We start from the raw sequence: 27,502 nt of genomic DNA, 5'->3' as shown, positions 1-27,502 counted from the left end.
TTGAAGAAATCTCAGATTATCAATAATGAAGAATCTAAATCGACAGGTTCTTCTGTCTGTCAACAGACATCGAGGATCGCTCTAGTTTCAGAGCATCGTCTTCCAGGTAATCAACACAGAGCTCGAGAACGTGCATTTCAGAATTGAGCATGTCAGTTGCCATTTGTAGGTATCTTTCTTCGGTAGCGGTGAACTCGGACGAAGAAATTTTGCCTTTGAGCAAATCTAATTCTGCAATCCGCTTGTACACAATCCAGAGAGCCAGTCGTAGAGACCTGGAATCTTGTGAGTTTTTCTGGGCATTTTTATCGTTTATCGCTCTCGGATCTCCACTGGCAATGTACTCAACAGCCGACGATTTCAAATGACAATCTCCGTCTAAGAATCCTGCATCGTCTTCATTCATCTCTAGCGCTAATTGTGTCTTTAATTTGCATATTTTTTCCGACATGCCCAGGCGCTCTAAGCACGCTTGAATCAGTTCTTCTTCGTAGAAATTAACAACCTAGGAATTTTGTGACGGCTCATCAAGGATTTTTCTAACCTCAAAGAGCTTTTCGCTGTCACCGAAGGTAAAGCCATAAGATTGAGCTAGTTTAGCATTTTGCAGAGCGTTGTCGCTACGACAGTTTGAGAACGAGATGATCAAATATCTTTACCCGTAAGAGATGAACAGCTCCGCGCCAGCTGGAATTGCTTCCGAGGTTCTGATTTCCATTCCATTGTCGACGAACCAGTCTGCGTTTGCCGGGTGATCATGATTCCAGAAATCGAAAACTGGGCCTAACGAACCACAGCCAGAGTCTTCGTGAAACCAGTCTGGAAAAGCTTCTGGCTCTTCATCAGTAAAGTACCTTTGTAATCGTTCATGACTGCTTCTATGGCAATATTTTACCTCGTAAAAACGATTGAATATGCGTGGTGAAATTCTTCTTCCGTCAAAATATTTTCTTGATTGACAGAATTGTAAATTTTATCAATTCGCTCCCACCGAATTTTAAAGTCTTCAGAAGATGATTGTGCCAAATCTTTTCCAGTTGGAGTTAGAAACTCCAGCATCTTTTCCGGCCAGTATTCTAGTGGTGTAATGTAGGCGAGGGGCATTGTTGCTAGGTATGGCCAGATATCAGACTTTTCTCGTTTTTTTACTGAACACGTTTATCGACAAAAAAATCAAATCAAGTTTACCTTCAAGAGCAACGAACAGTGAGAGTGTATCTGTGCAGTCGAGCTTGTAATTTTTATTAACATCGACTCTGTCGTTCAAGGCCTGAAACAAGCGTCACTTTCTTATATTTTTAGGTGCATTTCAATTATGAAATCAATATATTATATATATATTATATAATTCTTATACCTCGAAAGCTTTATCAAGTTTAATAAGATAATTGTTATCGGAAGTGAAAAGTTCCTCGTCCTCTTCTAGATTTTCGACAGCATACACACCGACGCCATACTCACCACGTCTGATCTCAATTTTCTCGGACAAGAAGCCCTTTTGCCAATCGATTAAATTTTTAATCAGCGTGTCTTCATCGGCGCCTCCAAGCAAAATGTTTTCGGGATTTACGTCTTTCATAATGCTCGCAGAATCTCCACAATTATGATCAGTTGAACATTGTTTATTTGCTTCGTTTTGTACTTCCGATGATAAGAGACCTTCAAAAATATATTTTAAAATTCAGCGCTCTTTCAAAGTCGAAGGTCATTGAATTGATTGCAAAAATTGCTGCTACTGAATTCGATAAAAACAATAATGACATCATAGATACGAGTCGTATTATACAACCAAGGCTGGCCGATTCGATATAAAGATGTTTCATCAAACAAGACATTAATAATGTCACATTATGTTATGGCTATCTTTGAGCAACGAAGAATAGAATTCGTTCAAATAAAATTTCGAACAGGACCCAACCGTAAAACACTCGTAAAAATAAGTCTCAAAATCATCCATTCAGAGGGAACGCTACTGAAGCAAAAGCACAACTATTACAGTGCATAACTGTTTAAAGTTTGATTCGAGTACCATGAACAATTGCTGCGGCGATGATTTTCATTGAAAAGACGTCTTTTCTCTCTCCGTCTTTTCTCGTAAAATGACACCAAGTAGCAGAACAATTAAAGAATAATAAAAAATAGCAACGACGATGGTGACCAAAAGATTGTATGCTTTCCAATCTAAAAGGTCTTCGATCCTTTTTGATCTAGCAGAAGAATGCCCTTGGGCACTTTATACGCTTTCTTACATAGGCGATGCTCGCCCTCACCGCTCTGCATGGTGTAAATCAGTTGCTGCAGGGAGGATGAATCGAGAAAATATGCTGATTAAACGATAAATAAACTGATCGTGATATCATTATAACTTCCAGACGGCCCTCTTACAACTGTTCATCAACTTCGCAAAAAGAAAAAAATGCAGAATCATGAAAATTGTTTTCTTAAAAAAATGTCTACGAATCTTTAAATAACTACAGGAAATACGTTAAATACTGTTACCAACACTACTAAAAGCGTCTGTATGAGTAGACTACTTGGAGAAGTCTAATGATGACAGCTAAGAAAGTTCGACTTGAGCGATCGTAAAAATTCCTACGAAAACCGTCATGCTCTCTTTTTTAACGACCACGTTTTTCAAAATCAGCTCCGATCTTATCAACGCCTCAATCGTTTTCACTGAATACGAATAGATTTTTCTCGCAGAGCTGAAAAGTTGAAAATGTCAGAGACGCAAATTCCGATCACAGATCATAGAAAGTCGGACGAGGACGAAGGCCCAGGAGCATGCGATTCTTGTATTGTCGGCTTTTTTACTGTGATCATTATTCTTCTATTTCCAATTTTTCTTCCTTTCTGCATCAAAATCGTTCAGGTATTTTTTTTAAAACAGCCACAGGGTATATTAATTTTCAAAGGAATACGAAAGAGCAGCCATTTTCCGTCTTGGCAGACTGAAAAATAAAAAAGCAAGCGGCCCTGGAATCTTTTTCGTCAACTGCTTCACTGACACTTATTGCCAAGTCGATCTTCGCACAGTGGTTTTCGATATTCCGCCGCAAGAAGTACTGACAAAAGATTCTGTCACAATTCGCGTGGATGCTGTTTGCTATTACAAAGTCACTGATGCTACAAAATCCGTGGTTTCCGTTGACAACGCCAGCCAGTCGACGGTAAAATCGAACGGTGGAGTAAGTACTAAATTTATTTTTATCTTAGCGTCTCCTTGCTCAAACGACCCTTCGAAATATTCTCGGAACAAGAACCCTTACAGAGCTCCTGAGTGGACGAGACGAAATTTCGCATGAAATCCAAGAATCATTGGACAAGGCAACTGATCCTTGGGGAATCTACGTTGAGAGAGTTGAGCTGAAAGATCTTGTTCTCCCAGCATCGGTAAAGAAGTCATAGAGGCTTCAAAAAAATTTTTTAAGATGCAACGAGCAATGGCTGCAGAAGCCGAAGCATCGCGAGAGGCAAAGGCTAAGATAATCCAGTCGGAAGGCGAAAAGAATGCTTCAAAGAACATCGCAGATGCAGCGAGAATTATTGCTGAGGCACCTCAAGCCATCCAACTTCGGTAGAGATAAAAAGCTAATTTTTAGTTATTTTTTTTTAGATATTTGCAAACTCTCACAACCATTTCTGCCGAGAAGAATTCGACAATCATCTTCCCATTACCGATCGAAATGCTCCCCAATCGCGCTCAAGAAAACTAATTTCAGATACCTGCATCTTTCTTTTAATAAACCTAAATCAGAGCAAAAATTACTTGGTAAAACTCAGACTGAATTCCATAGAAGAGTTTTTGCATAAATTTAACCGAGGGCAAAGTAGTACAGCTGCCGAACATTCCACGACCTTAATTTACTTCGTAATGTATGCAGCTAAAGTCACAAGACCCTGATCTCAGACAGAGAGGTTTCTTTAAATACAAAACTACCCCAATGCTTATAAATTGTGTGAAAAATATCTGAAAAATACGACAACTGTGTTTAAGAAAAGAAATATACGATCTCAGTTGCAAATAATTTTTTCATGTACGCTAATGTAATGGCAGTCTTTGTACTATTTATACAGTATTTGTTATTCACAATAAATCATTAACTTACAAGCAAATAACTTTCTGTGCCATCTCCTGTTGTCATAAGAAGTGGCAATAAGGGGTTATGGAACACTAAAAGTGATTATCGTGAAAACGAGGACAGACACAAGAGCGCCCTCTGTTTCCGTGCTCGTGCTTCTGAAGTAAAAGTTCCGAATTCATTTTAATTTGGAGAATATCAGCGAATCTAAGCCAGGCTTTGGTTACAGTAGATTACGCTTATTTTTATTACACTCTACTTGATAAAATTGCTATTTAATTTTTGCGCGTTTGATGTTAATCTGCTTCTCTTTTCTTTCCTTGGTTCTGTCCATTCCAGTAGAGAGTCGACGAAAACAGAGTCATGAACTAGTGTTCAACAGAATATCAGCAAAATCACAAGACAAAGTTGTCAGGTAAGGACTTCATGCATTTGCTTGTAAATACATTTATTTACAGTATAGCGAGCCAGCTTGTTGGCAAGCTCGACGGATTTGAGACAGTTGATACCATAGGACTGGTAGACTTGAAACTAGAGCATAACGCGGAGGAAAAATCGGAGATCTCTGCTGATCAAAAAGAGGCTTGGAATTTACTACAAACGACGCAATATATACCAAGTGATCTGCTCCAGAAGCTGAAGGTGAGACCAAATTGGTAGGCAGCTGACGACGGTTTTAGGGGACAAATACGAAAATCGGAGTTAGACAAATGCGCTCTGCAGATTTCGACTCAAAGCAACGGAAAATTCTGCTGTATCTGCCCGGATCTGGCAACCGAAAGCGACGATCAGAAGATCACATAGCTTCGATGAAAAATTTAAGCCACAGAAGGATGATAAGAAGGACTTTTTACTGTAGCTATTATCCGTTAGCGACTGCTTGTGTACGTAAATAAATTCCCTTGTGTACATGATGTGGGGATTATTTCAGAGGAAAGTTTGCTCCACACTCTAAAACTTTGGTTTGAATTCCTGCGATTAGCTAATCCGTTCTTTACTAAATACAAACAGAGGCCCCAGCTCAATTCTTAGAAGTTCCGACCAGGTAGGCCTGAGGAAATAGCACGCTCATAGAGGGGCAATTTTACAAGTTCACGCGCTGAAAATAACCCAGCAAAGAATTAATTTATCAGAATATTCGATGGTCTGTCAATCACGACTCTCTATTTGATCCTTGATTTTTTGGACATTTTGATTTATCATTCAGCGCGCAAATTACTATCATCACGCCTGATTCCATACTAGAGACTACTCTTTGGAAAAATGAATTTTCTTAAAAACTTTTTCATTTTTAGCGTTTGTTTGTCATTGAAAGGAGTTAGAAACATATTTAAAATAAAAGAGAACGATCAAAGTAAGAACTCCTCCTAGAAAATACTTGGCTCTGAATCTGGAAACGTGGAAATGACTCTCTCGGATCCGTCTGAATCGAAGAAGATAATATTTTTTGACGAAGCACCTGATACGGTTGATGCTATTAGATTCTTTGGTAAAAATAATGCAGACGATGACGAGCGCTTTACTGTTAGTCGTTCACCATTTAACAGAGTAAGTTTGTTCCGACTTTTCGTTCGTAACGGTGGTTTTGAAGGTATTCACACTGACAATTAGAGATCCGAAAATCGGCGACAAATTTCAAATAATGGCTTCCAAAGGGCTAGAGCGAGAGTACATCAATTTTCACGTGGCGAATCAATTAGACGCAGATGATCAGCTCTCCTACGAAATTATTTCGAGCGCAATTGTCTTCTCCTCAACGAGGAAAGGGGCGTAGAGTAGTCTTCTATGATTTCATAATTACTAAATTTAATTGTTATTGAATTTAGTTAAACAGATATGACCTCCAACAAAGCTCGATAAAGCGGAAAACTGCTGAATCCATCAAAAACAAATTAAAGCTGATGCTAACCTTTATTTACGGCGATAGTTTAAAAGAACCACCTCATCTTTCCCAGTCCCTGGTCATGAACGATTTGGTTGTCATTGAGTTCTCGGTGCATTCAGCGATTAATGGTACGCTATTAACTGACTTAATGAGATCGATACAATTATTTAAAGATAAATCATCAAGAGATGAACAATCAGAGAGACAGAATATTTCTACTATTCTTGCGGGACTATCTAGTTTGAAAATGATTTCGTCCGTCGACACTTTCAGCCTGGTCACAAAAAAGACGGAATCAGTCTCTTTCATCATTTCAAGCATGTGTTGCTCAGATATCTTTTAGGTTATCTTTGTTATAGGTACAGTAACAGTATTGTCTCTATCTTTGGCAGTAGCACTCGCCTCGTTACTTGGTATTAAATCGAAGGTCTCGCCTGGAAACTTTATGAAGCCATTTGCGTACTGAAAAGGTTTTATGAGAATCGAATTACAAAAATTATTCGTCTTTGGGATTTTAAGTGCATAAAACACAAAAAAACACATAGGATTTCACCCTTAGCCTTACTTGCACTAATAAATTATTAGCAATAATGAAAAATGTTACTAATCTAACACATAAAACCTGGTTGTCGGCTTCAATATTGCTTGTTTCCATCTCTCGTACTTATTATTGAAGGAAAGGTTGAATAATCATTAACGTAAATTTTCGAAAAGCTTTGATTGTTTCAAACCTCACTAAAGTGATCATATGGGCAAGTAAGTCTAATGTTTTTAAGCAATAATGAATAAATAAATAAAATAATGATTAAACCCTTAGTTAGCGTCCTTAATCCTTGTGACAATGATAAATCAATGGTGTACTTTTAGGCTATATTGATCAAAATGGAACAATTATGGTGAGTCGGTTGGGAGTTTCCCAGTCCCTCTTTGGAATCTCTTTTCTTCGGTTTTCGATCTGCATTCTTTTCGCAATTCATGCATGGAGGAAAGATAATAAAAACATACCGCGTTACTAGCAAGAGCGAGTTTTTATTAACTGAATCAGATGTGTAAGAGATGAAGTCGCATTCAATGCGGAAAAGTCTGCGAAAGAATTAAACCAGCTGGTTTTCATCCAGATTGCGTGCCATGATCTTCCGTCCGTTTTCGTGACATATAATTATTTCGTCAAGGCTCTCTCATTTTACTCGGTCAAGAGGTATTTGAACTTATAAACGCCAAATCCAATGTTTAGTATTCTGGTCTCATTGATGAGTACAATCATTGCCGGAAATATTTGCAAGCAAATTTCAAGAGAGAAAACGAGCTTAAAAGCAAAAACCGCTGATTCAGAAAATGAGTTTTCGTTGACAAGACCAAGATCTTTCATTGAAATCGAAAATTCACAAAAGTTAATCTAACAAATGTTCTGCCGACTGTCTTGAATCTGGCTTTGTATGGCATTGCTTTGTTCGTAGTTACATTTATTGGATTCTCTGCGTTCTGGAGTGTTGCTGTAAAAGCCGGATCTTCGTCGGTTTCAGAAGAAGTCATCTTTATGGATGACAACGAAATAAGTGGCAACAAGTCACTGATTATTGGCAAGTGCGTAAAGTACTTTATTCGAAGATGGCCACTGGAAGCGATCGACCGATTCTCAAAGTAAAGAAAAATAGTAAATAATTACGAAAAAAGTTGAAGGCCTGTTTCGTTCTCCTGTATGGACACTGCAGATGCTCTAATATTTTCTTTCTTCATTTTGTTTTACGTTCTTACCTTTACCAAAATTATTTTGAAAGGTTTTTTACAACTAGAAAAAGTAGGTAGAGTTAAATTACTCCGATATTTATTGTTTCTCAAGAAAAATGCGTCGAACCCGGAAGTTTGCGAACTTCAGGAGTCAGAAGAACCAAAGGAGAGCAATGTTTGCCTTGAAGAAATTCAATAATAAGACTCATTTATGCTGAAAAACTAATCAATTCGCCAATACATAGTTTTATTGAGTTCACAAGACTGGCAAACGTGTATTGCAAACAAATCTCGCAAGGCATTCCATTGTCCGGCATTGAAAGGAGCGAATGAGCTCCGGCCGAGTACTTTCTTGAGCTTACTGCGCGGCGATGCGCCTGCAGGCTCGTATGATTCTAGCACACGGTCCAATCGGTCCGAATGGATGATAACTTACTACTTTCCACGATTCAAATCATAATAATGAAAATTTAACAGAAAATGAGAGAAGTCGAATTCGACAAAAACTTGACAAATCTTCTAAACAATAAATTTCCACGTAGAAGTCCTTCCAAGAGCTCTAAAAATGAAGAAAAAGAGGAATTAGAAGAAGAATTGAAACTATCATTTGAAGAACCAGACGAAATCGATGCAAGCTATGAATTCGAAGACGATCATCAAGGCAAAAATAAATTAGCAGATGAGTTCGTCCCTGTGGACGAGATTCAAACCGAAAATGGACGACATATAAGTACGTGCCCAGATTTAATGACTTATATAATATAACTCATTTCTAAGACAATGCCTTTCTAACAGACTTGCCTTTCTAACCTATCTCTAGTTTACGAGAACAAGCTTCCCCTTGTCGACATAAGAAAGAAGAACTCAAAACGAAATCGAGGCAATAATGACGTACAGATATCATTGGGACGGGGGAATCTGATCGATCCACGAGATCAAAAAGGGAAAAGCTTTCGAGAGTTGATAAATGGAATCAATGACCAGCAGCCACTTGGTCAGGACGACATAGAAAGAATGATTCTGGAAAAGGGAAAAGTCGCAGATGATCCACCTGATGCTTACAAGGACACATATCTTCCTGGGCAACAAGAACCTGTGGAAGAAGTATTCGAAGACCCAATGGTTGCTGCGTACAACGCGCTCACAAAAAATGACATTGAAGAAGAATCTGAGATCACTGAGTCAACTGTCAAGCAAAAACTTGTAACAGCTCCTGAGCCAGAAAGAATATCTAAGAATGAGAAGATTGCGGATTTTAGTTATCCTGGCGTTCTTCTTGGAAAAAAGGGGCTAAAAGCTCAGAATAAGCTTGATGTGGAAACAGTGGAAAAGAAAAACATCCTTTCATTGATTGACCCTAATGACATCGTCAATGAATATATCCCGAAAGGAGAAGAAACTTCAGATGAGATCGAAGAAAAAGCTGACGAAAAGGATCGAAGTAAAAAAAGTAAGCTCGGGCCAATTATACTTCCAGAATCGATAGGTTTGGAAAGGTGCAAGATTACTGGACCAGGCGGTAAAAAAGAACTCATCAAAGAAGAGATGAAACAAGTTGACATTGTTCAAATCAAATCTACCCCAAAAGAAGAGCCAGCAAAAATTGAAGAAGCCGTCGATGACCAAGCAAAGTTAGAACGACTTGAAAAGGCGAAAGGTCAAGGGAAACCTTCGGAAATTATTCTTGAGAATCCAGAGCTCAGTATTCTCAAAGAGCGTAAAAAAGATCGAAAAGAAAAAGTCAAGCCGGCTAATATCACGGAAGAAAAAGTGATAAAACAGTCGAAGGATGAGACTCTTATCGAAATAACAGCTCCAGGAGCCATTCCCAATTTCGGTAAAAAGACAAAGCCACCGACTGAAAAGCAAAACTTTGCGTCCGTCTTTATATCTACAGACAATGGTCAACCTACAGAAGTCGCCAATGATGCTATGATTAGTACTCTGAACTCTCTTGGTGTTCTTGGATCAAATACTCTAGAAACGATCAATGATAGCGCACAAATAGGCGTGATCGACCCCGATATTAACTTATCGGAACAACTTGGAAAAATCGGAGTAGAAGGCGACCCGAATGACTTGGAGATATTTCCTCTTGCAACGGGACCTATTGCGGACATTGAAATTCACCGAACTGATCACATGGGAAACACAGAGGTCAAAGTTGAAACACTCAAGAGAGATGAAAATCCGCGGGAAATGAATCAGTACGATCTTGATGATTATGAAGACGAGGGCACTTCAATCGAAAAATCCTCCAAAATGGATGCCCCAGATGTTATAAAGGGAGAGGACTCTGGAGAACCAGCGGAAAAATCTGTAGAAGAGGCAGAAGACGTCGATGCTCTGCCGACAGTTTCTCCGAGAACGTTCGGAAAGCCCCTCATTCCGGTTGAAAACATTTCTGCTTGGGAAGACCCAGACAAATCAATACACGTTAATGTCCCGAATGAAATTGTTATCGATGACCCATTGGAACAGGAGCCCGAAGAGAGGGATGACCTTGGACTCCCGATCGAGGATAAGCGGCAAACTATCGAGAGAATACATCAATCAAGCCAAAGTAGCCGAGTTCCATCAAATAGACAATCAAGAGCTCCTTCTCCACCTCTAGGCGGTGAAGAATTTATTGATCCAAACAAATATACAGGAAAACTACCTCTTATACCCCCTACTCAAAAACCTCCAAAAAGATCATTCATCTCTATTTTGTACAGGTTACTGAAGCTGGCCCTCTCGAGATTGGACTAATATATTTTTTCAGATACTTTTTCTTTTTCATCAATTTATCGTTCTTCGTTGTTGGCTGCATTGCCATTGGATTCGGAATTTTCGGGGTTATCAAAGTATGTCTTATTCACTTCATCCTCATCTAGCTTTAATTTAGGTAAGATTGGACGGATTGACCGACCCGATCTTAATTTGCGCCGATCCAGCATTTTTTTGCTTGTGTTTGGGACTTCTTGTTGTTCTTGTTTCAATCAACGGCGCGCTTGGATTCTTACGATGCCATTTGATTATGCTCAATTTTTTCGCTTGGATACTCGTCCTTCTCTTTCTCTCTTTCTTTGGTGCTGGAATTGCTTTCTGGATCTTGGCTGGCAAAGTGATGAAAATTTTCAAATACGCATCACTTGCTGCAGTTTTCCACTACAATCATGGAGATGGAAAGGGGCCGACACGCTGGGCACTATCAAGAATGATTGACTTCACTCAGAGCAGACTGCAATGCTGCGGAAGCGACGGATTCAAAGATTGGACGAAGAGCGCAATTGTATGCGTCCCCAAAAATTCAGAATCTGATAGAGATTATTTGCCATCATTACCGGATTTTGAACCTCAGCGACAACTTCCATCAAATCCCTTTGATGCCTTCGGACCGATTCCTAAAAAACAGTCACCAACACCGCTCACTCCAGTCACATTTCCGAGCTCTGCCCCTGTTACAACGACATCTTTGACGTCCTCTACAAAACCTATAGAGCTTCCCTTTACGAAACAAGCAGTGGCAACAACACGCCAAACGCTTTTTATGCCACCTAAAACTCAACCTATAATGGTCAAACCAAAGCCCGAGAAAGATGAGGTCGACAAGTTGGAAGAAGAAGACTTGAGAACTCGCTTTCAACCTGATAAATGCAGAATTCCAGAATCATGTTGTGCTAGTGGAGGTTTCGGTGGAGGCTATTGTGGCGTCAATATTATTGAAAAGCCTTATCTCACAGGTAACGTGAAGAATTCATCAAAGTATTTATAATATAAATATTTAGGTTGTTATGAGCAAGTCGGAAACTTCATTGAGAGAAAATCAGCTGCTATTGCCGCTATCTGGATATCTTTGTGGGCAATAATGTTGCTTCAAAGTAAGAATCACACTCGACTTCAGAAATAAGCTAAAATTAAGTAATGGCCGCGAGATTCTTGATACGACGAACAAGACTTGAGCGAAAATTTTTGAAAGCATACAATAGAGCTCGATATGACTGGGAACAAAAACAAGCGTCCTTTATGGAAGAGGAGAAGGAACTCAGATCGCGAGAAATGGTTCTGGCACGCAATTACCCAATTCAACTTGAATCGCTTCACAAATGCCCATCGGAAGTGCTTAAAAGCAACAAAGACGATGATGATAACGACAATTTCGATGATGAGCGGACTATTCCAGTCCATCCGGTAGAGTTGCCTTGTCGTTGGCAATCAGTTAAAATATCGTTTTTAGTCTCAATTCCCATCTATAAACGACGTCAGTCGACTTGTGAGCCAGCGGGACGAACCCAGACCTCAATCTATCTTGAAAAAAACGTTCCATGAGCCGGATTCGGAGGATGAAGTCGGAATAAATTACAATTTACGGCCCTTGGAGTAATCTATGCAATCTTCCTTCATGTTTATTCTGTATTTTTGTTCATATTTGCTGCTGTAAATGGACATATTTATAACATGCTTTTATTCATAAACTTTATCATTCAGTGTTCATTTTTTCGTAAAGATCTTTTTTCTGGCAGGGACAAACTCTTCTATTTTCGCCCTCTCCCGGAACCGAACAACCCAGCAGTTTGTTGTTATCCTCAAGTCATATGATAAACCGGTCGACACCTTAGAGCCCTTAGTACCTGGAGAATGCAATTCTGTCCATTTATCGCCGGATATCCTAAGCTCCAGTAGCTACGTGATGTGATTTTGATGATATTTTTGCATTTAGGCCAAAAGGTTGTTAGAAACCGCTTCTGATTGATATAGGAAAACATCTCTGCGTTACACGTAAGACCTTTAGTGCTGCAAGCTTGTGAGCAATCTGTCCCCGGTGGAGCTTGAATTACGATCATATCTGCGTAGTCAACCCAGCTGTGGACGATCCTCTTCGGACAGAAATCCATCTCTTCAATATTGTGCCTCAATCGATTAATAAATTCTTTTCCGCTGAAACCAACAGGTATGAAAGGTTGTGGTTTCGTCTTCGACGCCTCACGTTTCAAAATTCTTGTCAGATCCTTGGGTTTGGGGTACAAAATCGCATAAAGCCTGCCCGTACTTTCCAAATATGCTAATTCAGAAATTATAATTTATAATTTACTTTGTACCCTCCTTCATTGTTGAAAAGTCTTGTAATCGCTGGCGGTTTGTTCGGATACTATCGTCAATAAATGGGATGTGGCAGTCAAGTGTTCTATTCAGGGGTTCAAAAGATATGAATATCAAAAATTTATAAATACTATTTTGCATTTGAGCCAAAACTAAATGACGGTAAGGTTCCAAAAGGGTTGCTCACTAAATTTGAGCCTCCTGGGGCTCTCCCAACCGGATGATCGAATCTGGGCCCGATATAAAATGCGCCGTTTGAGATCATCTGAATCGGCGCTAGCGTCTCTACTTTCTGGCCGACATTGACGACTACATCAATGGACTGATAAAACTGCTGCAATTCTTTTTTGAGAGTCAAGTTATGGCAACAAACTATTTGAACATTCCGTCTTATCTAAAAAAAAGCTGGTCTAAATATATTCCTGACTCTTTTCTGAATTGAGCAAGATTCCGAGATTTGTTACATTTTGACTTAATTTAGATGCTTCTATTTCATCTGAATCGACAGTTATGAATACGCGGAAATCCGCAGCCAGCATGTCGATTAGAGCCGGATGACTTTGAATAATTCCTGAGCTTGCTCCATATAGATATGCTGACTTCTCCCTCTCATTAGTTTGATTAATACTTTCAGCTTTGCGACGAGTTCAAAATTGTCAAATGAGCAGACCTGCGTTGTATGAGAACTCTGCCTGAGACGGCGAATCCTCCCCAATAGTTTTCTTTGTTCGGATAGGCAGTTAAAAACTGTTTCAAGCTGGGAAGTCCGAATCCATGGTTTTCGACGCTGTCTTGAGATTTTGAGAGAGAAGGCTCGTTGAAGAATGGATCCGTGCCAAATGGGTCGATGACACGAATGCGGCACTTGATCTTTTCGAAAAATCGTCCTTTGGCACTTGGGCCTCTAACGGATCCCTCGAGCTCGGCTAGTTCATCAAGGCCCGTGTAATCTGTTATGATAATGTCTGGCAAGTCTTTCATCTCGTTGCACTTGTCAATGTTTTCCACGAACATCGCAAGCGCGTCTTCTAGGTCATTCATTGATAAAGAAAGCGTCAAATCGTAGCCGACAATGTTCATTGCCCCCAATACATCTTTCATCTTGATTCTAGCAGCATTTATTTTTCAGGATTCTTTAATTTTAAATATTTAAAAATGATAAACTTGTATAAGATAAAAAGTAGCTCTTAGAACCATTTCCTGACCAAATGCTTAGCAAATCAAATCTATGCTCATCTTTAATCAAATAACGCATGCTCGATGGAAGGTTTTCGGCAGCGCCAATATGTGCTATCACTTTCAATGTCTCAGGGGTTTCACCAGTCCATTTCGCTTTATAAGTTGCGGCTATTTTGTCCCAGTGGTCGACTTTCTGCTTGATAATTTTGGGAAGGACATTTTCTTTGCTCAAAGATTTTTCGACTTTGTTGACAATGCCAGTCAGTGATTTCAGAGGAACTAGGAGGCCCTCATCTTCAAAATCATCATCTTCGCGATTAATGTTTTCGCTTTTTATTGTATCGGGACTAGGGCAGAGATTATGCTCCTTGTGCAAAAACTCGAGGATAAATCTTAGATCATCCTTTTTCGTCATGTCTAAACAGGGGAACATAAATTCTTTGTTTTTGATAATTGCTTTGGTAAGGTCTCTATTATTTATAATTAATTTAGTTGTGAAAACACAAAGATTCTGCTGAATATAATCGAAACTGTCCTAGAATAGAAGATATGCACCCTGGCCATAGCGAAATTTCTTCGTCTGACACATCAATAGAGGAATGCGCTGGGCCAAGGATTGCATCCGGATTTTGAAGATGAGGATTTTCGTGTCGTTTTATTTCATATTCGATTTCGTATATCTTCTTAATGTCTCTTATTTACTGTGTTTTAAAGCGCGAATTCTTTGATGACTTAATTTTAAATTAAGATCTTTATAACACGAACGTAAAAGTGAAATCATCGAGTTGTTTTGAAAATATTTCCCCTTTTTGCCTCAATGCTTTTCAAGGTTTCGAAAACGCCATATTTTAAACTTCAAGTCGAAAGTCTTAGTCGTAAAGAGTAGATATAAAAGATTCTATATTCAGAAGGAAATACGATTGCAAACCGAAACCTTGCACTTTGTCGAATGTCTCATTATCTCGTTCTTTCTGCGCGTCTAATAGCTCTTTCTCAAAGTAGTTCAATCTGTTGCCAGCGCAGGTGCTTTAGTCGTATGTAATATATAAGCTATTAGGCACATGTGTGAAGTGCGAGTGACTATACCAAAACATAAATACGTACTCGTCGAGGGATTAAGTGCTAACGCAGAGAATTACAACAAATAAAAATATCCTTCGAGCATTCGTCGCTAGAATGAATGAACTTTCCCTTTGCAGCATTGACAAGCTCCGTATCATGTATTTTAATTTTCAAGTATCCCTCGACGACTGAAAGGCGCTCAGCCGTTTCGTAATTCTAAGTTAAAAAAGCTAAGCGTGCTGGCGCCGTTTCCTTTCGCAAAAATAATTATTATTGTGAAGAAGGCAAGACAGATTCCGGTTTGCTGCTTTCGGCCACACTTTGCCAGGCGAGTGCAGAAGTTTCTCTTGCTTCGGCTAGTTCTAGCCAATGATCGAATGTGAGCGACTTGTTCAACGTTACCTGTTTTTCCATTTCGATTTCATTTTCCTTTGTTTTCGAAATTTGGAAGTGTTTTTGTCGCCTGCAGGAAATTCAAATCTATAAATGTCACACCGGCTGCGCTTCATTTCCCAACAAGAATAATTAGTTACACGAGAAGTCACATCACAAACGAGATGTTTTTGCTTCAACGATAGCCGTTTGGATTTAAACACGCACTCGGCTAAACATTGCGAAGACGATGAATTCCATTGATTGTCTAACTACTGCCGGTTTATCAACAAGGCCAGGCGAACGTGTAGGAAGTCAGCATCGTGCTCTCTAACTGTTTTGGTTTAGAACCGTGGCTCTCAACCGATAGTACACCAAGTGGCACTTTTCTGAGTTTCATTGCGCCATCTTCAAGCACAGGTTCCGCTAGATTTGGCCTCCAATTCTCGCCGAAGAAATCATCAAACTCTGAGTCTGCGGCGGCGAGTACCGAGGAAAACCGCAAGTATTCGCATTTTGTCGCTCGGGCAAATCGAATTTTCATAAATGCAGTCTGCAAAATCTGTCGCGTGAAAAGATTGATATTTCTTCTCGCTCAAAATTTGCCTCGGTGCTGGAATTTTTCGGCGGAAAGTGTTATGATAAACATTCTGTAAGTATTCTGTAATTGGCACAGCCGGAAACCACGAGGCTTTTAATTGAACAACAGTCGACGTATAATTAAATGAATTATAAAAAATGAATATAAAAAGTGAAAGACCACTCTCTGCGTTTGATGAAATGTCGATTAGACGCCGAGTATGCAGCTTCATTGACAGGTTACAGTTTTGCTTACGCCGACACACGTCTACTGAATTCAACGGTGGATTTTCAACGCATTTGCAAAGACGTGTTTTCTTTTTCTTTTGAAAGAAAAATGTGTTGCCGACACGTCCCTAAACGTGTCACTAAAGCGCACTCGTTGCTTATCAAATGTATGCCCCTTAAAAAGTTTCCGTCAACAATTCCAAGAGTACATAAGTCAGGAAATCCCTGGCTAAAATCACAACCAAAAGACGAATAGTAGCTCATGTAGCAAATTTCTCGTCGTTAGACTAATTTTATGGTTGCAAACTAAGAACGACTTGCTCCGACAGCCTAAAATTATTGAAATACTCTTCACCATTTGCACGTTTTCGGAATCTCGTTTTTTGTTCACTAAATTTCCCTTGAAATTTGCCCAAGATTGATTGAGTCACTGCATTTCTATTTGTTATGAGACAGAATACGTTCATTTCGAGAAAAATTATCATGCTTGAGCAAAAAAACGTGGATTGATTAACGCGTGAAATCGAGAAGAAAACGCAGATGTTATTGTTGCGATTTCGAAGAAACAGGAGGCAAATGGTCGATTGGTGGCCTTGAAGCTAGAGTAACAATTTATCAATTTAGAAATTTTGCAGAAGTTGTGTAATAGGCTCCGTCAATGAGGTTTTTTTCGGAGGGCCCTCAGGTGCACAGTTTGATGAATGATCAATTTTTATGATTTTTGAAGATAACTTCGTTGGGGGCAGGAAGACCTTGACAAATGGGAAAGTGGAAGTCAGAAATTGCACGTTGGTGATAACAATCAATCAACTGTATCAGATCAGGGAATTCATCAATAAGATTATAGAGCTATTCTCTGTCGAGCACAAAAAGCTTGACCGACCTGTCAAGATGATAACATCTCAATAATTAAAACGAAGAGTTTATAAAGCTTGTAATTTGGAGTGCGTGTAAACTGGACTCCGTGTTCTTCATAAATATCAGCAAACTATTAGAGCACGCGTCCGATATTCTCTCGACGTGCATATTTAGGCGCCAGGTTACAAAAGCAAGGTTCTAAACAGCACACAAAACGAATAACCAACACAAACATTCGATCAGAGATGTTTTTAGAGAGTGGTCTTTTTTTGTATCACATGATCCACAGATAACACGTCAAACAAGCGTTAAAAATGTTAAGCGGGAGATTTTCGCGGCATAGAATATTTTAATTCAGCACATTTTACAACGAATGCTCAACTAGCATTTGTCGGACGGCATTCCTTGCGCTGCATCAATGGGGCAGCGAAATAACAAGAGTTAGAGCTTAAATTTATTACATGGCCCATTTGTGTTGAAATAAATGGTTAGCGTTCTGTAGCGTTACATTTATTGAGAGGTTGAAATATTTGAGCTGCAAATATTTGATAAAAGACCGAGTAAATTCAAATGTCGGTGGTTCAACGTTGCCGTGAATCGAAGAGTTAGTTTCTTCTAAATATTATTTCTAAATTGAATCTTTGTTTACTCCTTGTCGGAAATCCAAAAAGAAGCATTTCTATTGAGGACATAGTAATTGTTTATCGGCCCGCAGAGATTATATAATAAGGTTTGCTCATGAGGAGTAAATACGCCAAGGATAGTTGTTGAATTACAGATTGACGATTCTCCAGCCGAAATCTGCGATACCGCACGTTTCCCCAAAGCGAAACCGCGTAAGAATGCAAAATGCACCCAAGTGCGCAGATGGTGTTCTCTTAAACTTCTTCTCTAAATAAGATCTTGACATGAGCAGTAAAAAGGTTTTTCATCGATTCAAGCGTAGAATTAAATCGGGATTTCCCGCCGAAAAGAGTTTAAAGAGTGGCATTTATGCGTATGCAGAAGCCTGGTATTCTGGCTGAAGCGGAAGCGAGCCGTTGATCCGTCTTTGTTGCGAGTTTTGGGGAGCAAGTTTAGATCGATTGATGTGGCCTAATGTTCACTGGTTAAACGTTGGCCCTCTCAGAAACCTCAACAATGGCTCGAGCAAATGCCGAGCTAGTCGAATCTGGAATCTCCATTTCATGCTCAGTACCACTCCATCCGATTGCGGCAAATTGTAACTCTCATTGCAGTCAGATTTCTAATCGGATTTCCCCCGTTCCACATCGTTGTAAAACAAAAGGAAGCTCCGTTAAGCCAGTGAATACTTCCCTGCTCCTTCTAAATGGCGCAGACTTTCGTGATGGGGAAACAGAAGGCGCGTAAAGATTGACCCTCTCCAAGCGGAGCTGCAATATTTGATTCCTAAATACGAGTTAATAGACTTAGGAAATTAGTTTATTCGTCACCCAGCACAAAGAAAATAATTTTGGGCATAAAATATTTATTGGCTCTTCCTTGGAATCAAAAGTCTGTGTTTCTTCCGCAAATGAAAGAAATAGAACAAGTATTCACAACTAATTCACTTGTCTTCGCCTATTGATAGTGATTAGTTGCACACGAGTTATCAGAACAGGTGGACCTTAATTCGTTTCTAATAGTGCCTCTGTAACCGTTCCCTTGATCGCGCAGCGGGATGAGCGCTTTACGCGAGCGCCCCCGTCCGGCGCAAAGCATTGTATTCCGCGATCGTCGAAGGTTCCTGTGCTTGGATCATCTCCAGATACTTAATTTTTTCGCAGAAAGTTTGTCTTTGAGTGCTCCTGGTCTCCCAGAATCACAGCAAAGATAAAGAGAAAGAGAGCAATAGAAACTTAATTATATGAAGAGAGAATAATCATGGCCAGACTAAACCTTCTAGCAATTCTACCCGTGGTCATCCATGGTACGTTACTTTAATCAATATTCATTTATATGTTATTGACAATTATCTATCAAAATTTTCATCGGTATCAATTTTTTTGCTTCTAAAGTTCATGACTCATATACAGCCTTCTAAAAATGAATAAATATTCTATAACTAGAATAACGAATTTCCAAGATATTCGCGAAGGACGATGATCCTACCCCCCTGGAGTACGAGTAACTCCGCGTCCTTAATCTCGAAGTGACATGTTTCTGACATAAAATTGGTTTTCCATTTTATCGAATATTAAGTATTCATATGCTAGCACTTGTTTTGCATAGCCCAAGTACTTTCCTTGTACTTGACACGTTACTTGGCACTCCTGGTCAACAAACTTACTCAAAAATGTTGAAGATCGGGGTGTGGCGTGGCTGAAGGAAAACCAAACAAATTTGCGGTAATTACCAATAAAAAGAAGCTCATACTACACTTGGAAAATATTGCGTTTGCATATTTGTTGAGCCTTTTCGCCAAAAATTATATAATGCTTCTTCGAGGAAGTAAAATGCTAGCTTCATCTAAATGGCCGCAAAAAACGCTGTTATATTTTGAAGAGTCTTTTTATTTTTTGTTTTCATCTGGCCAATATTAAAATATCAAATGTTTCGAACAACATTCCAGCCCGAAGACAGCCTTGTCTTGACATTTTTATATCAACCAAATCCGAGATTAAAACATAGCTCCATTCTAGTACCTTTCATAGAAGCCTATCGCCCCGGAAGGCATTAAAAAGTTCCAAAAATGCAAAGAAACTGGTCTGAACGGAATTTGGCCAGACCGCGATACGGCTTCGGATTTTCTCCTGTTCCGATCACACGCCACACGTTGCGTAACTTGCTCGGTCTTTGTTTAGATGTTCTCTTTACATATAAACGTTGCAAAGTAGGCAATTTGCGACTAAACCGGAATCGCTTGAGTTTTTTATTAATTGACCCCACTCGTCTTCAATGGATTTTTCGGGAACGAGCATGCAGGAGTTCCTAACTTTTTATTTGTTAGTCAAAATATGAACTTCACAAAATCATTCAAACACCGTTTCAGGTCTAAAATATTCGGAACGATCCGCTTTCAAATGCCGTTACGACTCTAGATCTCCAGACTGCCGACTGACTGTCGACGACATCGGCCGTTTTTTCATCTTTGAATCGAACGGGTTGCCCGATCATGCCGCCGATGCAAATGCACGGCCGCAAACGATTAAGCTTGTGGTGCCAAAGACGCCTCTTGCACTTCAGGTAAACGTCGCAAATTATGTAAACTGACATACGATCTCGAATACAATTACCCTAACTCGATTGTGGTAACTCGGATCAATACAGATTGCCGAGCTCATCATTTTTCCCTCTATCGGAAAGTATTTTGTAATGCTCCGAGACAAAACCCACCAAAATAGACAGAAGCCTAGAATACTTAATAGCGCATCTAAGGTAGATTTGTTGAACTGGCAAGAAAGCTCTTAGCCAGGTGTCGCTGGGTTATCCAAATCTTTCGTCCTCTGCCACGTCTTGTCATTTCAAATTGCCCACAAAGGGGACGATAAGGGCAAGAGTTAGAAGGCCACAAAGCGAGTTCTATTCAATTAATAGCCCGAGATAAAAGCAACACCTTAATCTACTATTTTGACAACAGCTGCATGAAAGCAGAGATTTAGGGTTTAAAACTTTTTACTTCCGAATATAATCTTTAGTTGCTAAATATAAGCTTACGCAGCTACTGTATTTTGGAACAAATTTTAAATGCTATTGAAACGTGTTCTAGTCATATTTTGCCCGTGTGGCTAAATAAACAGAAAGAATGTTTTCTGAGATTTCGATTAGGAACCAGAATGTGCAGGAATGGTTCAAAAATTTACACACCGCTAGCGAGAACTTCCTCCTGGGGCAGAAATCGGCAGGAAAATTTTTCTCCGAGTTTGTAAAATTTTTTGAACCTTTGGCAGGTCAAGGAATGGTTGGATTGGCGCTAAATGGAGTTCCGATCTACAATTCGCAAACCATGGCTTGCTGCGATGCCGCAATTTCCAATTTGTCGAAGATGGATACGTGCAATGGACTTGCAGACAAAGAAGGGATCTACCGGTGAGTTGTCTAAGCACACGCTTTCAACTAAAGCGGATTCAGGTACCACATCTATCCAAAATGTTTGGAGCAGTGCTCCTTCGGCACGCGATCGGGCATCCTCGGTGTCGCTCTCGATGGGTTTCCTATTTACGGGCCAATTGATGATGATGGAGCACAATTGACTTCAAAGGTGAATTCACGTGAAATGATCCTTTATAACTTATGAGTTTTCATTGAGAGTTCTTGAGCCTTTTTTAAGTCTAGAATAAAATTTCTCAAAATAGCGCAGCTGTTTTTAAGCATTCATTAAGGACCTGGATGAGTGCCACGGGAAATGGCATGGGCACGACTATCGATACCATGTTACTGCCGATTATCCTTATTTTATTGGGTGCTTCCGGGGACGAGTTCCAGCTCAAAATAAAGCTACACCAGTTCGAAGATATAGGTAAAAATATTCTTTCAGGAGAATTTATCAAATTTGTATTTAGACGATCTTACTCTTGGCGCGAGGGTGAAAGGCTTCCTTCGAGACTTAGTGGTCCAGTAACTGTAATTATAACTTTCTATGCGCAAAAAACTAAAAGATTAACTAGACTGCTCTGAAGATGGGAGATTGCAAGACTTGCTCGAGAGTGGACGTTTGCAACAAATTCAGTTCAAATAAATTCGTTGGCAAATTTGAAGAAAACCGTCGAATCGCTTCCACCAGGACTATAAATAGCTTCCCTAAGTATACCCCTGAAGTACAAATAAAATCGTCTAGCTCAAATAACGATAGTTATCAATATAAACCACCATCAAACTTTTGGGGCGGCTTTTCGCAAAACAAAAAGTCCCTTTTTTCTGTATACACACCTCCTAAACCCGCTACTTCCCCCGCTCCTAAAGTAGCATCTACCACGGCCCCGAAAACAACCCGCTCTATAAGAAATCTAAGCGTTGGAAATATGTGGCTGAATCCAATTAAAAGAAATAAGTCCGCTAAAGCCTCAAAAACTACCGTAAAACCTCCCACAACTCATAAACCGAAAGTCCTCGCATCGAATTACAACTCGTTTGCTCGCAAAGAAAACCCAATTCCAGCCAGAAACCAAATAACTAAAAAACCGATCGAAAAGAAAACAACTGCTGCCGATCTTCTCACCAGGTATACTCAACTAAAATCCGGCAGTGCGAAGAGCTCCCCAACTACTCCCCGAAAGAATTTCCAGAAGAAAGCGAAACCTTCTACTAAAAGGACTACGCCCAACTCTTACGAAAAGGCCCAGTCTATCAAGTCTCCAATCGAGTGGGATGAAAAAGATCTTCGTCAGATGCTTGAAGATACAAGTGTCACAAAGGTTGGAAAGAAAATCGATCCTCTTGAAGCGATTCTGTCTGGTTTACACTCTAATCCATTGAATGTAAAAAAATCTGGCGATAGCAACAATATTGTCGGCGAAAGCGTTCCATTCGGAGCCAAAGCGGGCTCGGTTGACTCTCTTTGGGGAAAGGTGCAGCCCAGGCGTATTCCAAGGTATACTCATATCAAGTTCAACGTATAAGTAACTTTTTGCAAGAAAACTTGAGACAGAACTGCTGCCAACAGTACAGACAACAACGACGACGCGAGTCCCAACAACAACAACGCCAATGTGGTGGCGTTACACATCAACTCTTCCTCGGTGGGCAAAGGAAGCCTTGCAATCAATCAACCGGCCAAAGAAGTATTCGGAATACGTTTGGGTTAATGGACACAGACGAAGAGTTCCAGACAATATTCGCACAAAGCTGGAGAAAGAAAACGCAGAGAGTATGATTGTTAAAAAAGCTCTTTTTGACTTTGATTTAGAATTGCCTGAAAATCGCCTTCGAGAGCTAGAGAGCCTTGTTTCCGAGACAAAAATGTACAATAATGCTCTAAGAGATCATTTCGAAAATGGCAGACGAAGACGCCGAAGATCTACAAAAGATGCGGTAGACATCTACGATGAATTGCAGCGTGTTTTGCTTCAAAAAGGAATCTCTCCTGCAAACAACTTTTTAATGAAGAAGGATGGGATCACTGTGCTCAAGTGTGAGTCTCCACGTTTTCTTACTCCGGATCCAGAAGACGTTCACCCTCAACAAATGAGCCCAGGTAGAGTAAAATCATCTTAGACATTAATATATTTTTTCGAAAAGAGCTACTCGAAGAAATGCTGCGTGAGCGTAAAGATATTTTTCCCGTCAAACAGAGCGTTTTCTCGCGACTTTTTGATTGAAGGCCCTACTGTATAAAACATCTATTCTGTACATTTGTAAATATAAGTTGTTTCCTCTTTTATCGACTGTCTTCGATGAACGGTGCATCTCAAGAAACAAATGCTGAAGTCAACAGCTTCTAAATCCGAATTTTTACTTTTATTTACATGATTTGAGGGTCGATTATTACAGTTAAATATCAGACTCAACGTGTATTTGCATTCCGCCACAGTTCATACTCAGCATCTTGACATAATATTAAGATAATGAGGCCAAAATGATATTCTACCTTCACTAATTGATAATTCGCCAGTTCAGATGTGTGAATACCATTGACTTTTAGTATTTTATCATTCTTCTTCATTCCAGAAAGGTGCGCCGGCGAGCCCGGCTGGACATGGGTGATTGTATGCTTTCCGTCTGAACAAGATGTAACTCACTTTTTAAATTACGTCAATCCCAATGCATTATGTGCTTTTCTGAACGAGCACTTTGGAATAATGCCCGACTGGAAATGCCGAGCGAGATCTGACACTATCTGATTCTCATTCAACAAAATGTCATTATCAGAATGATAAACAAATACAAATATCTCTTTGTGGCTTCGCAGTGTCCCTGAGAATACGCACTATGCTTTTCGTGACTGTCTTTCGACTCGAAAGTTACGAATTGGTAAGAATCTTACCTAACGTAGATCTGATTCCAACACCCAATGGTAGTACTGTTTTGTCAATCTCTTCAAACGACCATCTGTCAGAAGACGACGCCGAAGAAGTGGAACCTATTGACTGTTTCTTTCGTTCGATAAACGATCCCTTTTTGAATCCGAACTCTTCAAGCCACGCTTTTGCTTCCGGCCTCTCTATTTCAATGTTAGTAAATGTGTTCTATCCGCTAAATCTCTAGTTTAGCTTTTCGTTAAATTATGTCTTGGTTAATAATGAGAAATCATTGATTTATTTTTTGCAAAAAAGGAGCTTCGATGCAAAATAATTATTTTTGCGTATTTACGATTATTGTATGATAACCATGGAAATAACTGCAAGGGGGTCTGATATTATCGTATTAAATACGTACGAAAAACATCCGAGTCCGATAGTCTTCTGGCATCTTGAATAGTTAAGTTCCGGAATTCTTGAAGTTTTGAGAAATTCGTAGTGTGTCTTCGTAAATACTAGATTTAGGATGCTGAACAGTCGAAAATAAAGCTGCTCAGACCTGCTCTTTTACTCTTCTTCTGACTGAGGGAAGATCCTGGCAAAATAGTTCATTCATCTCTGAATGGAGTTTCGGATGCAAGAGCACTTACATCAGCCGTGACAATTCAATTAGACAAACATTTAGACAACTCGCCTACGGATTAAGTGCGGATACTTCGTCTTGTTTGGATAGGAACATATTTTCCCATTTGGGATAGCAATGCAAGGCCACAAAGATTTTTATGGCACGTGTATATTGGCAAATTATTAGCACATAAAAGGGATTTCGAGTAATTACTATACAACATGAGTACTTATTGGATCCTGCTAATAACAACAATTTAACAAAGTAACCCACTCGTTATTATTCGTCGATGCGGGTTAGAATTTTTTGAAACGTAGCTTGGTAAGTATAAAATTTTATTTATATGCAGATAGGACATGTTGGTTTTAGCTGGCAGTGAGCATAATTTCAATTTACACGTGATTGAACATATTGGCGACGAATATACAAATGGCACTGTATTCACAAGCTTTCACAGTGTGCATAACAGTCTGCACATGGACATGATGAAAAGGAGAATAGTCTGAAAGACAAAGGTGAAAAATTGATATCGTAAGACTGAATTTACCTGTCCCATTCCCCAGATGATGACTACAAATGACTCCATAGACCAGTCAAGGACGAAATAAACTCCCGCGATTATGGCTAAATAAAATACTCTTTCCAAGGTCATCAATCTAATTTATGGCATACCTGAACTTATTAAGCCAACAATAAGAGGAAAGAGAACCGCGTTTATTATCAGAAGAATGGAGTACCATCTCCCTTTACTGTGCTTCATTAGAGTAAAGAGACAGGTGATAACGGCAAATATATGCATTCCTATTGAGCTCAAGGCGACAGCATAAAATGTGCGGAGCCACATTTCTAAAGTTCATCGTTATATCTTGACAAAAAATGCTGGAACATACGTTCGAAGGCAGTGTATTCGTTCGCTAAGATTTTGAATGATTCTGTTGGTGACTGAAGAATGTTTCCCATTTCGACTAAATTCTAAAAATAAAAGGTTTTATTAATTTTAGTGCAATTGACTAATGTTATACTCTAGTGTCAAAGTGACACTGATAAAAACGAATATAATATTCAGAATTTTGTTAAAAGCACAAAGTTATCCTTGTTGAATTATAGAGTTTTTAACGAGCTCAGAAATCTCTTTCTCAGTATAGCCAAGGGAGGCAACAACAGAGGAAGAATGTTCACCAAGGCGTGGTACAGGTGATGGTGGGATAAGTTCTTTGTCAAAAGTCACTGGTGTCCCTGGAACTGTAATTCTCTCACCGCCCTCGCGATCAAATGATAGTGTTAAATCGGCTACTTCTGGAAGAGTAAATGCTTCTGCAATGGAGTTAACACCGCCCCACGGAAATTTGACATTATTTTTTCGAACAATGTTTCCCATTCTTCGCGTGTCTTTTTAGAGAAGCGATCCGACAGAAGTTTAATCAGTGGCTGTCGATTGATAACACGGTTTCCCGTAGAATTAAAGCGCGTATCAACTGAAAGTTCTGAAACAATAATTGATATGCGCAAAGCGACAATAAGTACCTGGAATCGCCATAACGTCACAAATCTCTTCGAAGTGGCGATTATTCCCTGCTCCCACAGTTATGTATTTACCATCTTTTGTGGGAAAGGATTGATAAGGAACTAAACAATTGAGTTAAAAGTGACGGATCGGCAATGAAACCTAAACTAGGGTGAGCAGTTCCATATCGTTTGCCATCAATTCCAGCTGTGAGGAAGTTGGCACCAATATGACTGAGCATCGCTGCTTGTGATTGCAAAAGAGAAGACTGCACCCAAACGGCCTCATTATTGCTCTCGACGTGATGAAGGGCTGCGAGGATGGCGTTGGACATCAAAGAGCCAGTGAATAAATCAGTTACGGCTACTCCGACTCGAGCAGGAGGTCCATCAGCATCGCCAGTGATTGACATAAGACCGCCAACTGATGCAACAATCACATCATAACCAGCCCTCGTGGATTGCTGTCCGAATCCAGATAGACTTGCGTAAACTATCTTCGGATTGATGCTTTTCAGGTCCTCATAGCCGAGACCGTACTCCGCAAGCTTGCCAGGAATATAGTTTTCTACGAAAACGTCAGAGTCGGCAACGAGTTTCTCGATTATTCTCAGTCCTTCTTTCCGGCGAAAATCAACAGCAAGGCTTTTCTTGTTTCGATTTATTGAGTGAAAATAGATCGCGGTACCCTCTTGATCGAATGGTGGACCCCAATGTCTTGTATCATCGCCAGTTCCTGATCTATTCAGTAGATAATTTTCAAGAGCATACGTAGATTCTTACCTGGTTGCTCGACTTTGATCACATCAGCTCCCCAATCACCAAGAAGTTGAGTACAGAATGGCCCGGCAAGAACTCTTGTAAGGTCGACGATCCGTCTGCCTGCTAGGGGCCGAAAGACGCTCATTTCTAAATGTCTTGTGATCAACGAAGGTTCAGAGGCAGTATTTAATTTTGCACAAGATAACGCTCCCTAGAGTGGCTACCCCCGGGCAACGTGGACAAAATTTTGATTCAATTGCTTCCAAAAAACGTCTATTCCTTGCTTTCTCCTTCTTCGGCTTCTTCGTCGACACCTTAAACAACGTCAACTTAAGAGAAGATATAAATATTCGACCTCTGATGTAGAGAACATTGTTACATCGGATGAGAATCTCGCCGAGGTGGCCCGCAAGAGCACCGTCGATGTATTCCTCGGAGTTTCCTAATTGCAGATTCATGTAGCCATCAACGGCCATGAGGTACCCCTGAAAAATCCGTATTTCGAATGGTGAATGCAATTACCTTGTATTCCATCCCCCACTTGAGCTTAACCTGAACCGGTTTACCAGTGAGAGAATTCAAGAAAGGCTTTGGATTTACTGGAGCAACAGCCGCCATCGCGACTTAAACAAAATTCTAAACTAATTTTATTGAATGCGTG

At 39.8% G+C, this 27,502-nt stretch overlaps 7 protein-coding genes and 3 long non-coding RNA genes across 11 annotated transcripts; 4 read left to right on the top strand and 6 right to left on the bottom strand.

The window, feature by feature from the left end:
* LOC145710362 (uncharacterized) lies at positions 1-27,481 on the bottom strand. Of its 2 annotated transcripts, XM_081788100.1 has the most exons (8): positions 27,364-27,481; positions 27,197-27,326; positions 1,358-1,542; positions 1,189-1,270; positions 896-1,148; positions 660-854; positions 545-620; positions 20-505 (listed from the first exon to the last, which is right to left on the bottom strand). In XM_081788100.1, exons 1-8 carry the CDS (start codon positions 27,457-27,459, stop codon positions 35-37), a joined length of 1,488 nt encoding a protein of 495 aa, XP_081644226.1. In that variant the 5' UTR covers positions 27,460-27,481; the 3' UTR covers positions 20-34. The 2 variants fall into 2 exon arrangements, with proteins under 2 accessions (XP_081644227.1, XP_081644226.1); XM_081788101.1 differs by lacking the exons at positions 27,197-27,326; positions 27,364-27,481 and adding an exon at positions 2,030-2,392 and having other exon boundaries at positions 1-505; positions 1,358-1,659.
* LOC145710374 (stomatin-like) lies at positions 2,652-3,777 on the top strand. The gene is made up of 5 exons (XM_081788114.1): positions 2,652-2,872; positions 2,916-3,170; positions 3,217-3,393; positions 3,432-3,577; positions 3,617-3,777. The coding sequence occupies exons 1-5, from the start codon at positions 2,720-2,722 to the stop codon at positions 3,714-3,716; spliced, it is 831 nt and encodes a 276-aa protein (XP_081644240.1). The 5' UTR covers positions 2,652-2,719; the 3' UTR covers positions 3,717-3,777.
* On the top strand, positions 4,281-4,985 carry LOC145708652 (uncharacterized). The gene is made up of 3 exons (XR_014134846.1): positions 4,281-4,497; positions 4,541-4,724; positions 4,763-4,985. It is a non-coding gene; the product is annotated as an uncharacterized LOC145708652 (long non-coding RNA).
* LOC145706745 (uncharacterized) lies at positions 8,175-12,134 on the top strand. The gene is made up of 7 exons (XM_081784183.1): positions 8,175-8,425; positions 8,516-10,412; positions 10,460-10,541; positions 10,583-11,420; positions 11,466-11,558; positions 11,600-11,868; positions 11,915-12,134. The coding sequence occupies exons 1-7, from the start codon at positions 8,176-8,178 to the stop codon at positions 12,059-12,061; spliced, it is 3,576 nt and encodes a 1,191-aa protein (XP_081640309.1). The 5' UTR covers position 8,175; the 3' UTR covers positions 12,062-12,134.
* Positions 12,128-12,859, bottom strand: LOC145706746 (uncharacterized). Its single transcript, XR_014134707.1, has 3 exons — positions 12,770-12,859; positions 12,309-12,675; positions 12,128-12,262 (listed from the first exon to the last, which is right to left on the bottom strand). It is a non-coding gene; the product is annotated as an uncharacterized LOC145706746 (long non-coding RNA).
* LOC145709584 (uncharacterized) lies at positions 13,984-14,949 on the bottom strand. Its single transcript, XR_014134908.1, has 3 exons — positions 14,891-14,949; positions 14,722-14,776; positions 13,984-14,649 (listed from the first exon to the last, which is right to left on the bottom strand). It is a non-coding gene; the product is annotated as an uncharacterized LOC145709584 (long non-coding RNA).
* On the top strand, positions 18,827-23,374 carry LOC145708162 (uncharacterized). The gene is made up of 11 exons (XM_081785805.1): positions 18,827-18,985; positions 20,048-20,241; positions 20,824-20,840; positions 20,947-21,084; positions 21,127-21,256; positions 21,378-21,514; positions 21,558-21,618; positions 21,663-22,585; positions 22,629-22,861; positions 22,901-23,188; positions 23,233-23,374. The coding sequence occupies exons 1-11, from the start codon at positions 18,940-18,942 to the stop codon at positions 23,310-23,312; spliced, it is 2,247 nt and encodes a 748-aa protein (XP_081641931.1). The 5' UTR covers positions 18,827-18,939; the 3' UTR covers positions 23,313-23,374.
* LOC145708163 (uncharacterized) lies at positions 23,440-24,666 on the bottom strand. The gene is made up of 5 exons (XM_081785807.1): positions 24,511-24,666; positions 24,370-24,466; positions 23,978-24,154; positions 23,582-23,712; positions 23,440-23,538 (listed from the first exon to the last, which is right to left on the bottom strand). The coding sequence occupies exons 1-5, from the start codon at positions 24,565-24,567 to the stop codon at positions 23,485-23,487; spliced, it is 516 nt and encodes a 171-aa protein (XP_081641933.1). The 5' UTR covers positions 24,568-24,666; the 3' UTR covers positions 23,440-23,484.
* On the bottom strand, positions 24,891-25,570 carry LOC145710381 (transmembrane protein 170A-like). Its single transcript, XM_081788123.1, has 4 exons — positions 25,467-25,570; positions 25,249-25,422; positions 25,124-25,200; positions 24,891-25,078 (listed from the first exon to the last, which is right to left on the bottom strand). The coding sequence occupies exons 1-4, from the start codon at positions 25,534-25,536 to the stop codon at positions 25,028-25,030; spliced, it is 372 nt and encodes a 123-aa protein (XP_081644249.1). The 5' UTR covers positions 25,537-25,570; the 3' UTR covers positions 24,891-25,027.
* Positions 25,584-27,080, bottom strand: LOC145710367 (succinyl-CoA:glutarate CoA-transferase-like). Its single transcript, XM_081788108.1, is given in 5 exon segments — positions 25,584-25,948; positions 25,951-26,060; positions 26,101-26,202; positions 26,243-26,815; positions 26,863-27,080. Coding segments are annotated over 5 exon segments (1,194 nt in total). The 5' UTR covers positions 26,987-27,080; the 3' UTR covers positions 25,584-25,663.
* Positions 27,482-27,502: the final 21 nt, after the last annotated feature.

The sequence above is a fragment of the Oikopleura dioica genome, chromosome XSR (assembly GCF_907165135.1).
Source record: "Oikopleura dioica chromosome XSR, OKI2018_I68_1.0, whole genome shotgun sequence".
In the NCBI taxonomy this organism is placed as follows: domain Eukaryota; kingdom Metazoa; phylum Chordata; class Appendicularia; order Copelata; family Oikopleuridae; genus Oikopleura; species Oikopleura dioica.
Note: the sequence above shows the minus strand (reverse complement) of the source record. Positions and strands in the feature narration are given on the sequence as shown.

Excerpts from the sequence above, each read along its gene's own strand:
- LOC145710374 (XM_081788114.1), top strand. The coding sequence starts at position 2,720 with ATGTCAGAGACGCAAATTCCGATCACAGATCATAGAAAGTCGGACGAG. Across the intron at positions 3,171-3,216 it reads ACAACGCCAGCCAGTCGACG|CGTCTCCTTGCTCAAACGAC; the intron begins GTAAAATCGAAC and ends TTTTTATCTTAG. Across the intron at positions 3,394-3,431 it reads ATCTTGTTCTCCCAGCATCG|ATGCAACGAGCAATGGCTGC; the intron begins GTAAAGAAGTCA and ends AAATTTTTTAAG.
- LOC145706745 (XM_081784183.1), top strand. The coding sequence starts at position 8,176 with ATGAGAGAAGTCGAATTCGACAAAAACTTGACAAATCTTCTAAACAAT. Across the intron at positions 10,413-10,459 it reads TTCATCTCTATTTTGTACAG|ATACTTTTTCTTTTTCATCA; the intron begins GTTACTGAAGCT and ends ATATTTTTTCAG. Across the intron at positions 11,421-11,465 it reads TGAAAAGCCTTATCTCACAG|GTTGTTATGAGCAAGTCGGA; the intron begins GTAACGTGAAGA and ends ATAAATATTTAG.
- LOC145708162 (XM_081785805.1), top strand. The coding sequence starts at position 18,940 with ATGGCCAGACTAAACCTTCTAGCAATTCTACCCGTGGTCATCCATG. Across the intron at positions 18,986-20,047 it reads TCTACCCGTGGTCATCCATG|GTCTAAAATATTCGGAACGA; the intron begins GTACGTTACTTT and ends ACACCGTTTCAG. Across the intron at positions 22,586-22,628 it reads CAGCCCAGGCGTATTCCAAG|AAAACTTGAGACAGAACTGC; the intron begins GTATACTCATAT and ends ACTTTTTGCAAG.
- LOC145708163 (XM_081785807.1), bottom strand. The coding sequence starts at position 24,567 with ATGAATGAACTATTTTGCCAGGATCTTCCCTCAGTCAGAAGAAGAGTA. Across the intron at positions 24,155-24,369 it reads ATCGGACTCGGATGTTTTTC|AGAGGCCGGAAGCAAAAGCG; the intron begins GTACGTATTTAA and ends ACATTGAAATAG. Across the intron at positions 23,713-23,977 it reads TGGAATCAGATCTACGTTAG|ACGGAAAGCATACAATCACC; the intron begins GTAAGATTCTTA and ends CATCTTGTTCAG.
- LOC145710381 (XM_081788123.1), bottom strand. The coding sequence starts at position 25,536 with ATGGGAAACATTCTTCAGTCACCAACAGAATCATTCAAAATCTTAGCG. Across the intron at positions 25,423-25,466 it reads CGAATACACTGCCTTCGAAC|AAATGTGGCTCCGCACATTT; the intron begins GTATGTTCCAGC and ends GATGAACTTTAG. Across the intron at positions 25,201-25,248 it reads TGTTGGCTTAATAAGTTCAG|CCATAATCGCGGGAGTTTAT; the intron begins GTATGCCATAAA and ends TATTTTATTTAG.
- LOC145710362 (XM_081788100.1), bottom strand. The coding sequence starts at position 27,459 with ATGGCGGCTGTTGCTCCAGTAAATCCAAAGCCTTTCTTGAATTCTCTC. Across the intron at positions 27,327-27,363 it reads AGTGGGGGATGGAATACAAG|GGGTACCTCATGGCCGTTGA; the intron begins GTAATTGCATTC and ends CGGATTTTTCAG. Across the intron at positions 1,149-1,188 it reads ACTGTTCGTTGCTCTTGAAG|TAAAAAAACGAGAAAAGTCT; the intron begins GTAAACTTGATT and ends AAACGTGTTCAG.